Here is a 14173-nt window from a genome sequence, read left to right on the forward strand (position 1 = left end):
CGTGTGTGACTCCGAGGAACATGCTTTTTTTTTTTTTTTTTTTTTGCTGTACTAGAATAAAGTGTCATTACACCTCCACTACAGTAGATGGCAATGGCGCTCATTGTCAGAGTGCATAGGGAGTATTAGGGTTTTTATACTTGTTGGGGGGGGGGGGACAGAAAATAATTGAGAAGCACTGGTTTAATCCAAAGCTGATCGCACTAAAGCAGGAATCAGCTGATCTCTCACCTCAGCGAGGGATCTGCTCTGAGCTGAACCTGAGCAGATCTGAAGCCACTGAGGGTTCACTGTTGGCTGAGGAATTAAAAGCAGTTTCAGAGTGAGTGAGGTCAGTTTAAAGGTCCTTTAAATTTGAGCCAAGCCCTGTTTCAGGGACCCAGCAGGTGAGGGAGGACATCACTGGTCCCTCTGTGATGTCATCGCCACAGGATTCTCTGGAGCTTCTTTCAGTCTTTTCTCCAGAAGAGCAGATCAGTGTGCTGTCCAGATTATACACAAAAAGTGTGTAAGTATGCATATAAATTGATTTGTAAAATTTACAACTTTCACATCATGGTCCTGGTCCAGTTTAGCGACAGTCAAGCTTCCAATCTGGACCACAAGAGAACTGAGACCCAAATGACTTAAGTTGACGAACAGAAAACAGACCCCCCAGTTTTTTTTCTGGACATAAACACTTTTATTCTTTATTTACTGAACATGGATGGACGGGAGACCTGTCCCAGTCTGGACCAGTTTATCTTCATTCAGTCAGCAGGGTCTAGTTCTTAGGCTCACCTACACAGCTGTGACATCACTGTGACATCACGTGGACCCTGGAAACCCACACAGCATCTCCAGCAGCTGGAAGTAGTTGTACTTGATGTCGTACTCCATGTCGTACCAGAAATTCACTGCAGCAGCAAGAAGATAAAACACAGAGGCTGCTCTACATGTTCCTGTTAAAGCCGCCCCCGCCACACACACCAGTCCCCTCATATTCAGAGATACCCCCCAGCTGTGACACATCATTATGTTCAGGTGTGTTTACCTGCAATGCAGCCATGTGACTGTTGAACGTGGTGGAACCAGAGGGACGGCAGGTACAGCATCTCTCCAGCCTTCACGATGAAGTGGATCGGCCGAGCTCTGCCATACTGAGGGTACCGGTCCAGGTCTGGGTCCAGAGGGTCCAGAGGGATCCACGGGACCTGAAGGGGGTCATGGTAAACTGCAGTGCTTTAAATGGAGAGCTCAGTCTAAGACTTCTGAACGCACCTTCTCAGAGTTAGTCTGATCGACTGCCTCGAACTCACCATCATCCCTCTGACGGTAAACAGCTGGCTGATACACACCTGACACAGAGAGACTGTTACTATGGTTACTGTGGGGGTGTAGGGCTTACTCTGTGGTACATAGTGGTTACTATGGTTACCATAGGGGATGAAGGGCCGGTCTGTTGGAGGAAGCAGGATAAAGTTTTTCTCTCCAGAAATGACACAATAAATATTCTCATAGTGATCTTTGTGCACTGAGGATAAAACACAATGGACACACAAGACACCGTTCATAAATTTGTGTGTGCGCATGAGTGAAAGAGAGAGGTTCAGATCTCACTGGAGGTGATGGCGGTGGCCTCTCCGAGCCAAAAGTTCACTGCATCTGGGGATTTTCCTGAAAGAGGGAAAGGTGACTGAGTCTTGATGAACGTTGAGAAACTGAAACTGAAGACAGTGAACATCTCGTGGCCTCCATCCTCTGATGCTCCAAACAAGGGACTCTGGACAACAGAGGCTGCTGGACTTCCATCACAGGAAGACATCTTCCTAAAAGGTCTATCTTTAGACCATTTATTTTAACCTTTAACACTTTAATAAATAAAACTCCAGACTTCCTGAGATTTGCAGCAGCTTTGTGTTTTGTGCAGCTTCCCTCATGTGACACCAAGTCAGACTTTTCATTGATTATTAAAAATATTTTCTGTTGAAGAACTAGTAAATTATTGGTTTCATCTCTACAGCTATGACATGTTACTGATGCAGGACACTCCATTTCCTGACGGGTCATCAAGGTGTGACAGGTGAACCATCTGAGCATGCTCATTTTGAACTCACCCAGTGCGGTGCTCATCCAGGGAATTTGAGGCTCCAGGTCGTTGGCGAGCTCCGGCAGCTCCTCCAGCAGGTTCGAGCTCTGCTTCTGTACATAGAAGACTCCACGCTGCTGCACCTGACAGACAGACAGACACACACTAACCTGTCATTTTGCTTTACTGTGGATCATCATTGTGTCAACACAACATTCCTACACCTGTTCAGGTAACTCAAGTTAATCTTGCTCTGCTAACCTCAGCACAGTCTGTCAATAATCAGATCAGACATGTTGGACTAAAAACACTAATTCATGACTGAACTGGATCAGTGTTGTGTTGTCGTTGTGAGTCACCTTCCCCTCAATGATGTCGAGAACAGCAGAGAGACTCATCTTTCTCTCTTCAGGCATCACAAAGCGATCGCCATCGACAGCATCAGCGTAGCCATTAGGGGTCACTGCCACACTGATGACCTTTGAGCCCACCTTCTTCCTGCAGAAAGGAAACACGGTGAAATTCACAGTACAAATGTGTAGGTTTCAATGGGCAGGGCTTCTTTACCGTAGGTACTCTGGCGTCCACTTGGACAGAGCCGGCCAATGGCTGATAGCGTTGCGGATGATACATGGCTTGTTTGGACCAATCCAGTCACGGTAGAACTGCAGCGGGTCAGGTGGATCCTCCAGGTATGGCACTGATTGGTTCAGATACAGTTCTGAAAGTAATCAATCAGTCAACCATCACATGGAGTCCAGGTGGGTGCTCGCATCTCTTCTCACCTGATAAGTTGCTACATGGTCCAATTATTAGGAGTGTCTGATGACACTCGCTGTATTTACCTGTGCAGGCCTGAGGCTCTGCCCCTTCAGATAGTAACCCACCTGGACGGATGAGTTTTGGCCGTCCAGGTCATTGATGCTAAGCTACAGCCACACAGCTGGTTCTGACCAGACAGGCTTCCGGTTCAGGTCTTGACGGGTCTCACGACTCCGCCCCCACCCCTCATTGGCTCTCTGTTCTGCGCTGACCTTAATGCCTGATGTTTAAATATCTAAGTACCCACGCCCCCAAGTACAGGTGCTGACTTCCTGTGAGCCCAAATCAGGGAACCGGTAAAAAAAAAAAAAAAAAAAAAGCTGTCCTGGCGTCCTCACCATGAGCCTCCCGCGAAAATTCAGCCAGTCGCTCCTTCACCGACGCCATCTTAGTTGGTTACAGCTGATGTTCTGACGGTCAGTTACTGTGACACTCCAGTCCTCGTGCCGCCCTGCTGCCTAGTTTACATTCTGTGCGCATGCGCACGGCTCAGTTCCGGTGGCGTCTGTGGAGCGGGTGTCCACCTGCAGGAAGGAGGATGAACAGCAACGAGAACCTCGAGGGCTCAGCCATCTGAAGGATCTGATTGTAGAACATCAAAGATCTGTACTTCAGTGTAGAACCTCAGGAGAAGCAGTGAGTTCCTGTGCAGCACTGCCTCAGGTGGAGAGATCCCATCAGTCTGGATTGGCTGCAGCTGTGCAGGTCTGACCTGATGCAGGACTTTCCAGGACCTGCGTCAGGTCAGCCGGTTCCTCAGTCATGGACGAGTCAGCGTTGGAGCGTTACTTCGATGACTCCATTGCAAATGTGAGTACAGCATCTCCACAGTTTGAATGAAGTTTATCTAAACAGGAGGTTGGAGCAGAAATGACTCACCCATGTCTGTGGTGAAGGATTGGTCTGAGATCTGGAGTCAGACCAGTCCATATCTAACCTGAATCTAGCTCCTCTTCATCAAAACAAATATGAACCCTGAGCTCAGTCTTCAGACTTAGGGTTAAGGCAGAGGTGTCCAACTCCACTGTTTCCTGCTCCAACACACCTGATTCAAATGATCAGCTCGTCATCAAGCTCTGCTGATGTCTGATCAGGGGTGTTGGAGCAGGAAATATCTAAAACATGCAGGACAGTGGCCCTCCAGGACCGGATTTGGACACCTCTGGGTTAAGGTGAGGCCCCCTGTAGGTCTTCGTCATGGACTTTGCGTAGTCTCTTTCTGAAGACCCGGCTCAGCATGTCTTGATGTCCCTTGCTGGCTGTGAACTCCATTCTCTGCCCTATTCAGTGGCTCTGGTTTGAGATTGAGGAGTTTACCTGTAGGAGGGTTAGGGGTTAGGGTTAATTTGTTTATTTGTCTGTCTTCGGGTGTTGGGTCAGGTCTTCACAGGTGGTAGTATACCATTTTTCTATATAAGCACGGGTGCTGGTGATGGAGGAGGAGTTTTGGAGGTGGAAGGTCATGCGGTTTTTACTGCTCACGCAGCCGGTTTCTTTTGGTTGGTTTTCATCATTATCCCAACGTTATTTATTTTTGCATCCGTATAATAACTTATCCTTTTTTTTTTTTTCTGATCAATAAACGGGAACATCACCCAACAGTGGAACCATATGGACATTGTTTCAATAGAGAGCGCGTAGGAAAACAGTCTCCCACCTCACCATGAACGACTAAAGGAGGACAGGATAGTCGCTATATTACCTTTAACCTGCCCCAGACCAGCAACAGAACTGGAGAACTACATTAAAGCTGCTATTGACTGATTGATTTTCATCCAGCAGGATTCCAACTTCAGGTTGGTGGAGGAGCTGGGCCTCCAGAGCCCTGCCCCCCATGTTGAGGGGCCCACCCCCTTTCCACAGGATTCCTCTTACCTGTCAGGGAAGGCGGGGCAAGGCGGAGTACTGGGGGAGGAGCTGGACCTAAGTTTTCTTCCTGATGACCTCAGCACACAAGAGAGCACAGGTGTGATGACACTGATCATTAAGATGATTGTAAATTCAAAACAAGTAGCAAAAAAAAAAACCTGAAATACTACATCCTGAATTGGGGGGGTCCAGGCATGGGTCCAGGTCTGAGTAAGGTTCTTGAGTAGACTATGGTGTTTTCCAGCTCAGGCAGAGAGCCCCAATCTGGACGTGTCCCAGGACAGTGGCATTGGTCCAGACTGCAACTCTCAGGATTCCACAGCAGCTAACACCCATCAGGGTGTGTCCACGTCTGGACCGGGGACCAGTGCCTCGCCCTTCTGTCCCATGACCCCCATGACCCCCATGACCCCTGTGACCCCGGTGACAGAGAGATCAGGGATCATCCCCCAGTTACAGTGAGTTCACATTCTGATCTTCTATCTGTCTGAGTCATGAGGGCGCACCACCGGTCCGGTCCAATTGGCTGTTGCATTTTCAAAATGTTTCCCTGAGATCATCGGGGGTGTGTCCAACAGGTCCATTTCAGTGTTCTTGATATAGTGAGTGTCACGTCAGAGAGCTGAAGGTAAGTGTTAGCAGGCATTTCTCTGCTCGGGTTTGCAGGAACATCGTCTCCACCGTCAACCTGGGGTGTCCTCTGGACCTAAAGTTCATCGCCCTGCAAGCCAGAAACGCAGAATACAACCCCAAGGTACTTCAAGCCGACCGAGAAGTGACAGTCTGACATCTGAGCTGATGATAGCAGCTTCTTGTGCCTCGTTCTCCTATTGCAGCGTTTTGCAGCCGTTATAATGAGAATCCGTGAGCCTCGAACCACAGCGCTGATCTTCAGCTCAGGAAAGATGGTCTGTACAGGAGCCAAGAGGTCAGTCTGACATAACTCAGCCTTTTCTGCTGAGAGAATCTGAATCTAACGTCTCCATCTGCACTGGCTCTGCCTGGAGACCTGGAGCTGAAGCTCATCCAATAAATACCCACTGTGTTCCTCTGAATGTGGTCTGTCCCTAGAACCAGACCACGAGAATCCAAGCTGTTGTGGTCTGTGGTTCTGATGGTGGTCCAGGCTCCTTTATTGTTTGTGTGGAGACGGTTTACTGTGGTGCTGGTCCTCCAACTATTGATTTGGCTTAAAAGTAATTCTAGTTAGCTGATATCGGGTTTGGACGAATCTTCTGGGTTTGTGAAGGTCAGATTTCTAAGTCCAGGTTATCTGGAGGAGCATGTTAGAGGGTGCAGGACAGATTCTGGTCTTTTTTTAGTCTCCTGACTCTTCTCTGCCCTCTGGGTGTGTTTGAGTGAGGAGCAGTCACGGCTGGCAGCAAGGAAGTACGCCCGGGTCGTGCAGAAACTGGGCTTTCCCGCTCGCTTCCTGGACTTTAAGATCCAGAACATGGTGGCCAGCTGTGACGTCAGTTTCCCCATCAGACTGGAGGGACTAGTCCTGACCCACCAGCAGTTCAGCAGGTACAAACCCTTACTGCTGCCTTTTTACTGTGGAGATGCTTTTACCTAGCTTAGCACAAAGACAGCAGTTAGCCTGTTTATAGCCTGTTGCTGCAATCCAAAGATTCGATTACATATCATCCAAAAACTGTTTACTGAAAATGGCTTAGTATCCATTAACCACCATGCTACATTAAGTTAGAGTTAGCTCATGCTACATTAACATGTCTTTGTCTCCACAGTTATGAGCCGGAGCTTTTTCCAGGTCTCATCTATCGGATGGTAAAACCTCGTATCGTCCTGCTCATCTTTGTGTCTGGGAAAGTGGTTCTAACTGGTAATGATACTCAGTATACCAAACCACAGTGATATTGGTCTCAGCAGACTAGGAGGGCAGAATGAACTAGTTCCTTTTGTTCAAGTGTTTTATAGTAATGATATTTGGATTGAAGTGTGACTTTTTTTCAGGGGTTAATCTATTTCCTGGTGAGTTGTTCAAATAAATTTGTGTATTGAATTCCAGGAGCTAAAGAGCGAGCTGAGATCTACGAAGCATTTGAGAACATCTATCCGATCCTGAGAGGTTTCAGGAAACAGTGAGGACGCGAGCACTTCTATTCCTTTGTAAATAGACGCAGTGTTTGTGCTTTATTTTGTGTTACGCAGCAAATTGTTGACTTTAAGTTAGTCAGCTGGTTGCTGATTGTTTCAACATCCTGAAAACTGAATAAATGAGTTTTTCAGATGACTGCAGAGAAAATTTAAGTTGATTCAAATCGATTTTATTTTAATCCTGAGTTAGTTTGCTTCTGTTAGCTATCTCAAAGTTAGCTTATGTTACATTATGTTAGAGGTAGCAAAGTTGGCTTAGCATTAGCTTACACTACGTCTAGTCAATCCATCAGATTTTATTTATCATGCCCCTCCACATACTGTAACACAGTGACTTAACAAGAAGGGGGGTGTTTTAGGCATGGAGCCATGGCTGTGGGGTGGCATTACTTTCTGGTGTCAGATTTGACCTTTGACCCCTTAGGAAAGCCTCAACTCCTCCTTTTTAATACCACCAATTTCCAGTGTTGGAGGAAAACCCAAACTAGTGCATCAGCAGAGACTTCCAGCAGGATCATGCTCCCGGTCGCAGCAAAAACAACCCGTTCAGTGTCGACCAGTCAAGCATCATCAAGTCCAGATCCATGGAGGCTGCACCTCACAACTGAAAGGATCTGCCAGTCCAGCTCCAGAGGCTCCAGCCCTCTGAGACCACAGTTTGTCGGTGACCTTTAACTACAGGTGAGGTCATGTGACCTGGGCATCACGCCCTGGTTTATAGCATCAGGAGGTGGTGAAACCTATTAAGAAGATAATATGCTGCACTAAACATGGACCAGGAAGAGAACTGGTCTACATTTTTAGTCATCCAGAAGACAACAAAGAATCTATTGGGACCATCTGGGCCTCCGTAGATTTCATCATTTGACTTAATCGTATTTGTAATAGTTTTATCTCTACCGAGTATTATAATTATCAGAGTTTCGTGAATTATGGCCACATGAAAAGGGCAAACGTACTCAGTTATTGAATAAATGTTAAGATAAATATAAAAACTTGTTGAAAGCCGACGTTTTGCGTTAATTTGCTCGTTTCTTCCGCTCTGACGCTGACGTCATGACATAAACAAACCCGTTCACGCTTTAAGAAGAAACCGGAAGTGGCGGACTCATCGTCTACTCAACAAAACAACAACATTCCTGACAGTTTTCAGGCCGTCCGTCGGTGCTCATGGAGCCGTGACAGGCCCGGTCCCGTCCTCCGGTCCGGTGATCGTTAGTTCAACTGGTCAGCTCTGCTCCATGGCGGGACTCCCGCCGCGCGGCCCGGACCGAGCCGCTCCATCCTCCGGCTCTCATTCCGGGGGCAGGCCTCCCCTGCGGCCTCATCACCCCCATCCCGTGCCCTCGGCCCCGGGCTGTGTGATGGTGGAGTCGGTGGACGATGCGGAGGGGCTGTTCGTGGCGGTGGAGCGGTGCCCGCTGTGTAGCACCTCCCGCCGCAGGCTCACCTGTGCCCGCTGCGTCCGCGCCGGAGACTTCGTGTACTTCGACGGGAGGAACGCAGAGAGGTAACGCTCCGGAGATCAACCTCCATCCGTCTGCCGATTATTGTGATCCGCAGCCGGACGGCTCCGAGTTCATCGACATCATGAAGCCGCTCCATTGTTCGTCTTCCCGTTCGGACAGTTGGACCGGCTCATTTTTGGCCGAACTGAACCTGAAATTCTCCTAAAGGCACAAAAGTCGCATTAAATCACGTTTTATTGACAACCATTTTTTAGCATCTGGTGGTTCTGTTAACGAGTGTAATCGTATTTAGTTTAACTTTGAGCTTTTTGTATACGTTTTACAGAAAAGACAAAAATCCGTTAACTTATCACGTTGACGTTAGCAACAGTTAGCATTAGCGGCTAACGGTCCTCCGTTATGACAATTAGCTAAGTTAGCTTCTTGGCTGTGTTGTGATACTTAGTGTCGCTCCATTGGGCTCTTAGCCGTTAGCTGCTGAGTCAGCCTGCATCGCAGTGTCAGTTTGGTTGGTTAGCTGCGCTTCTACAGTTACACAGCACGTGAAGACCCAAAATAAGTTTGTCCTCATAGTTGTGATGTCTGGCAGCAGTTTGTCTAGGAGAGGAGATCTGATCTGTTCCTGTTTGGATCTGCTCTCTGCAGATATTCGGAGAAGCTGGAGCGGCTGAAGACTCTGAGGGAGGAGAAGGAGCAGCTGCAGCAGAGGTCAGACTTTCTGTGTCACCATGTTCATGTTCAGCTCTGCTGGTCTGTATCGGTCCAAACAGACTAACCTGTCTCTCCTCCCTGCTCAGAGTCCTCCAGGCCATGGACAAGAAGCTGCAGGCCGATGAGATGGTGAGTCTGGTTCTGGGACCGGGTTCGGTTCTAGAAGGGGATATTTGTGAGCAACCACGAAAATCTGTCTTTGTGCTTTGACTTTTTTGCCTGCGGAACAACAATCTAAACTTCACTGTGCCAGATGAGGTTCTGATTGGAGGGATTCACGTGGCCTGTTTTTTTTGTTTTTTTTTTTTAAGGTCCTTTGAACTTAATATTCTTATACACCTGTCTGTGGCCAGATTCATAACATCAGGTACAGTGTGCAGGACAGTTCTTACAGTTCTGATGGGTCTGGATCAAAACCCTGAAGGAGGCTGCTCCTCTTTTCCTTGTTGACTCCTGAATCTGGAGAAGCTGATTTGTGCACCGACTTATTGATAGATAAAATCCATTTCAATAACGTGGTCAGGTCCAGTCTGACTCTGGTGTCTCCTCAGAAATGGAAGCTAATGTCCTGTAAAATGAAGATAGAGCAGCTGAAGGTGGCGGTGGCGTGGGGCAGCGAGGAGGTGAAGAGCGGTGAGTGTGGCTGAAGGTGGGGACACCTGTTAAGGTCAGGTGATGGTGTGTCTCACCTCCTCTTTGGTCCTGCAGAAAGAGACCTCCACCTACGGTCTCAGGAGGACGGTCAGCGGCTGCAGCGTCGGGCCGGGCGTCACCAGGAGAAACGGGACAAAATTGAGCGTCACAACCGTCGTCTGGGGGACATGCTGGAGAAACGCAGATGCGACTTGCAGACCAGACTGAGTCAGCTGGCTGCTCTGAGACAGGACCACATCCTGGAGCTCACCACACATATCTTCCCCATACAGGAGGAGAAACAGGGCAGCAGGTGAGACAGAGCCGGACAGGTGACTGAACAGGAGGGAGTTTTATTTTTTTAACTGACTCTTGAAAAAGGTGGACCCTCGTCTGGAGGATCCAGACTAACAGGGACTGTTGGATAAGAAGTAGAAACATGATTCTTGTCTGTCCCTGTGTTTGTGGATCAGAGACCCCACAGATGTGGTTGCAGAGTTTGACCTGGCGTTGACCTCCAGTACGGTGAGCGAGTTGGCTGAGGCCCGAAGGACCACATACCTGTCGGGACGCTGGATCTGGGATGACCAGAACGGAGAGACCAGCATCAGCATAACTGGCCCACCCGTCACTCTTCCCAGCAACGGAGACTGCTCCGCCTACTACAGCTGGGTGGAGGAGAAGAGCACCAATCAGGGCCCAGGTGGGGGGAGGGGTTAACTAGTTGAGCTGGTATGTCTTCCTGTGCCATCTGTCCCTGTGCAGTCTGACCTTTGACCTCCTGTGTTCTGCAGAGCTGGACCACATTAACCCAGCTCACACCATCAGTGCTGCCCTCTGCTACACTACGCAGCTCGTCACCATCCTGTCCCACATCCTGGACGTCAACTTGCCCAAGAAGCTTTGCAACAGGTAGGACGCACCTGGTGCTGCTTTCACTTCCAGATCTGGCATCAGGAAAATACAGCCTCAGCTCATTTCTTGTGTGATGATTAATGCTGACGCCGTTTGTCCTCAGTGAGTTTTGTGGAGAGAACCTGAGCAGATACCGCTTTACCAGAGCTCTGAGCAAACTCAACACCAACGTCCTCCACCTCTGCTTCTCCCAGGTCAGACACTGGCATCACTGTCAGCTTCATACACCTAGAAGGCCCTCCTCCCTCTTTATTTTGTACTGTCGCCTAAACGTAGTCAGTTCTGGAGAGCCGGTTCTGATAGACCAGTGCAGCAGCCCTGTTGGTCTGGACCTGAGGGGTGAACTACGAAGACAGATAAGTGCCTTAGCAAGCTATGTTGAGCCTAAAGCCAGCTCTCTTTGAAGCTGTCTGTATCACCATGGTAACTGATGCTGCCAACATAACCTGGTCCGGTCCAGTTGTTGTTCCGACTTTCGGCTTAAAGTCGGCTGTAAAAAGAGCTGACTTCACTGATCATCCTCCCTGAACATGAGCCCACCGTTTGTAGAAGATCCGGTGGATTCAGGAGCTGTTCGGAGGGAGAGAGTTTTTCCAGACCGGAGTGATCTGTTGGTGTTTTTCTGACGAAACAGATTCTCAGCTGAGGGAAGATGTTACATGTGTAATCTTGTTGAACCAGATTTAAGTAATGGGACCACCAATCACAGGATGTTTTATTATTTATTAAAGGTTTGGAAGTATAAAATGTCAATCATGCTTAACAAAACATTTTAAAGTACCATTTACTGCAGTGCCTTCTTCTCACACTCCAGTTGCTCCATCTCAAGTTTTAGTTTCTTGATTATCCAGCTCTAGATTCCTTTTGTAGAGGACCCTGACATTGTCTGCTCCTACATGTATTAATAGGTCATTGGGGTGTTTAATGTACATGACAACTTTGACAGTCACCTCTGTGTGGGGGTCAGTCAGGATGTGTGAGCAACACTAATGTGTCTCCTTCAACTGTAAAATAGACTTTTCTCATCTGAGAAACAATAAATATGCATTTAGTATTTTACCACCAAAGCACTTATACATCCCCTGGACAGAGAACAGCTGCTGGGAGCTGCCAGCTCCAGGGTCTGACTGAATATCCTGTTGTGTCCCCTCCATGATGTTTGCCCCCTCCAGTCTTTCTCCTCTCATTTTTCTTCGTTTGCTTCAGATAATATTAACGCACACGTTAGGCAGTGTATGATCCACATTACACTATATTATGAAATGAATACAAACCACTTTGGATGACATTCTTGTTCTTGGTCCAGATTTGCACTGCTGGCACTATAACTGATAGAACACCAATTAGACTTTGACTTTATCACAAATAAGACAAATCAAATAAATCTGTTTGATTTGGCCCTAATCTAAGTGATTTCCATGGATCCTTCATTGTGAGACAATGTCAGGGAGGGAATTCAACTTATATGATAAATTATATTATATTGGCTATATCACCTTACAGGATCTACATTTTTTGTCAGGTTTCCTCTCTTGCCTTGTTTGTGGAAACGGTGTTCTTTTAGCTGTTCTTATCGGTCTGAACTCTTCATAGCTCTCCATGATCATAATCTGCTCCTCTTGGCTGAAATATGTGGCACGTAATCGGCCTCAACGCCCCCTTTAATGTGAACACACACAGACCTGCTGAGGAAAGCCTGGGTGGACAAATCAAGACGATTACCACCGACGGGATGCTCGTTATCTCTGGTTGGCGCCAGCTGACCAAAGAAAGCCCAGCTTTGCTGAGCTTCCTTCGTAGTTCACCCCTCTGCTCTGTGTAAAGAATCTGCTGGTAAACAAATAAATTTGATTTGATTCTAGTCCAACACCAAGCTAGAAAAGCGTTAGGGAACCTAGAACAATAATACAAAGAAAAACAGCAGGTCCAGGAGCCAGTTCAGACCAGCTGGGAGACAGAATCAGATCTATAGTTCAGGCAGAGACTTGTTCACGTGTGTCTGTGAACCAGGACACCTCCACCAGGCTAATGCTAGCTGCTTTAGCCTAGCACTGTCTTATTCAGGCTAATGGAGATCTGGCTGTTTACTCAGAGTTCTGCTCTGTTCTTTAGGATGCAATAAAGCAGGTGTGTGTGTGTGTGTGTGTGTGTGTGCGCGCGCGCAGCATGTGGACAGTGAGAAGCTCCACCCCCATCACACTCTGAGGAACATCATGTTTCTGGTTTCCCCTGACAACAACAACTTGGGCAGGTGAGACTCGCCTGTCTGACACACCATGAGAACCAGTCCAGCAAAGGCGTCCTCAGATGACCTGGTCTATACTAGTTGTGCGTGCAGTGGATCAGTGTTTTCTGTTTTTTTTTTTTTTTTTTTTTCCAGGACGGGTCCGTTCGAGGTGAGTGCTGATCTGGAGGAGTCTATGGAGTTTGTGGAGCCAGAGGCCGCAGGGCCAGCAGAGGAGAGTGGGGACGAGGCGGTGACGGACGAGGAGACGGACCTGGGGACGGACTGGGAGACGGTGCCCAGTCCACGATTCTGTGACATCCCATCACAGGTAGACTCACTCTATGTGAGCCTGAGGAGACAGGGAATTTTTCTGGCATGTGATTTCAGTATGAATCATGTCTTCTTGTCCTTCCACAGTCCATGGACCTTTCCCAGAGTGCACTGCAGGTCTCCCAGCCCTCGGCCAACACCGGTGGGATGATCTCATCTGCCGCCGCTTCTGTCACCTCCTGGTTCAGAGCTTACACTGGCCAGCGCTGATCCACCTGGACTGAAACTTCTTAGGGCTGGATTGGTTCAGATCTGGAGTCCTGGAGTTCCTGGGTGGGAGCAGAGTGGACTTGGGTCAGAGGACCCAACCTGAACCTCCTTACGTTCACGTCTCCATGTGTCAGACCTGAACACACATCTGTCGTTTTCTCACTCACCAGCATTTTCTAAGGCAAAGAAACCAGACCAGGTACTGAAGTTAATCAGCAGGTGGCCCAGGTCCAGGAACCTGACATACTGGAATCAGCCCCGGTCTGGGTGGACTGTTCATTTCAAAGAGTGGAGGGTCATTGAGCTGAAGTGATCCACATCAGTCCATCACAAACCTGATTCACCTGCTGATCTATTATTAGTTTTGTCTGTGAAAGACGTTCTCAGGTGTGAGACACACAGAATGACCTGAACTGAATGTCCACCTGAAGCAGGTGAGGATCTAGTCCACAGAGACTCTGTTCACACTGGACAGTGAATGACAAACCACACAGATTCTGGTTTATGGGAGTGAGGCAGAATCCAGTCGAGCCAAGTTCAGCTGAAGGACTGGACTCTGATGGATCTGGTCTCTCGAAGACCTGGACCTGATATTTGAAGCAATAAGTCAAAGTGAAGCTGATCGTTGTGTTTCTCTGTTAGTTTCAAATAAAATCTACTTCCCGGTTTTGGTTCTTAACAATGTTTTTACAAACTCACCTGAGACTTCAGGTTCTAATGCAGGTGAAAACCTCCTGGGGGGTCCAGACCAGAAGAAAACTACCATTCCCATTATCCCATGATGCCGCACAACTGAAGGAT

General features: G+C 48.1%; 3 protein-coding genes across 5 annotated transcripts; 2 read left to right on the plus strand and 1 right to left on the minus strand.

The window, feature by feature from the left end:
* Window position 1: 1 nt before the first annotated feature.
* Window positions 2–3358, minus strand: jmjd7 (jumonji domain containing 7). Of its 3 annotated transcripts, none has more exons than XM_029493739.1 (10): window positions 3229–3358; window positions 2636–2789; window positions 2428–2566; window positions 2097–2211; window positions 1600–1656; window positions 1418–1513; window positions 1299–1337; window positions 1034–1193; window positions 781–896; window positions 2–482 (listed from the first exon to the last, which is right to left on the minus strand). In XM_029493739.1, the coding sequence occupies exons 1-9, from the start codon at window positions 3275–3277 to the stop codon at window positions 797–799; spliced, it is 909 nt and encodes a 302-aa protein (XP_029349599.1). In that variant the 5' UTR covers window positions 3278–3358; the 3' UTR covers window positions 2–482; window positions 781–796. The 3 variants fall into 3 exon arrangements, with proteins under 3 accessions (XP_029349599.1, XP_029349598.1, XP_029349597.1); XM_029493738.1 differs by having other exon boundaries at window positions 1261–1337; XM_029493737.1 differs by having other exon boundaries at window positions 1299–1513.
* A 266-nt stretch (window positions 3359–3624) lies between these two features.
* Window positions 3625–7622, plus strand: tbpl2 (TATA box binding protein like 2). Its single transcript, XM_029494139.1, has 9 exons — window positions 3625–3700; window positions 4673–4856; window positions 5004–5217; window positions 5426–5513; window positions 5596–5687; window positions 6119–6286; window positions 6508–6602; window positions 6789–6889; window positions 7343–7622. Exons 1-8 carry the CDS (start codon window positions 3653–3655, stop codon window positions 6863–6865), a joined length of 966 nt encoding a protein of 321 aa, XP_029349999.1. The 5' UTR covers window positions 3625–3652; the 3' UTR covers window positions 6866–6889; window positions 7343–7622.
* A 361-nt stretch (window positions 7623–7983) lies between these two features.
* atg14 (autophagy related 14) lies at window positions 7984–14038 on the plus strand. The gene is made up of 11 exons (XM_029494138.1): window positions 7984–8387; window positions 8992–9054; window positions 9144–9186; window positions 9609–9694; window positions 9770–10003; window positions 10164–10393; window positions 10485–10602; window positions 10709–10799; window positions 12771–12856; window positions 12986–13160; window positions 13250–14038. Exons 1-11 carry the CDS (start codon window positions 8119–8121, stop codon window positions 13370–13372), a joined length of 1518 nt encoding a protein of 505 aa, XP_029349998.1. The 5' UTR covers window positions 7984–8118; the 3' UTR covers window positions 13373–14038.
* Window positions 14039–14173: the final 135 nt, after the last annotated feature.

The sequence above is a fragment of the Echeneis naucrates genome, chromosome 22 (assembly GCF_900963305.1).
Source record: "Echeneis naucrates chromosome 22, fEcheNa1.1, whole genome shotgun sequence".
NCBI lineage: Eukaryota > Metazoa > Chordata > Actinopteri > Carangiformes > Echeneidae > Echeneis > Echeneis naucrates.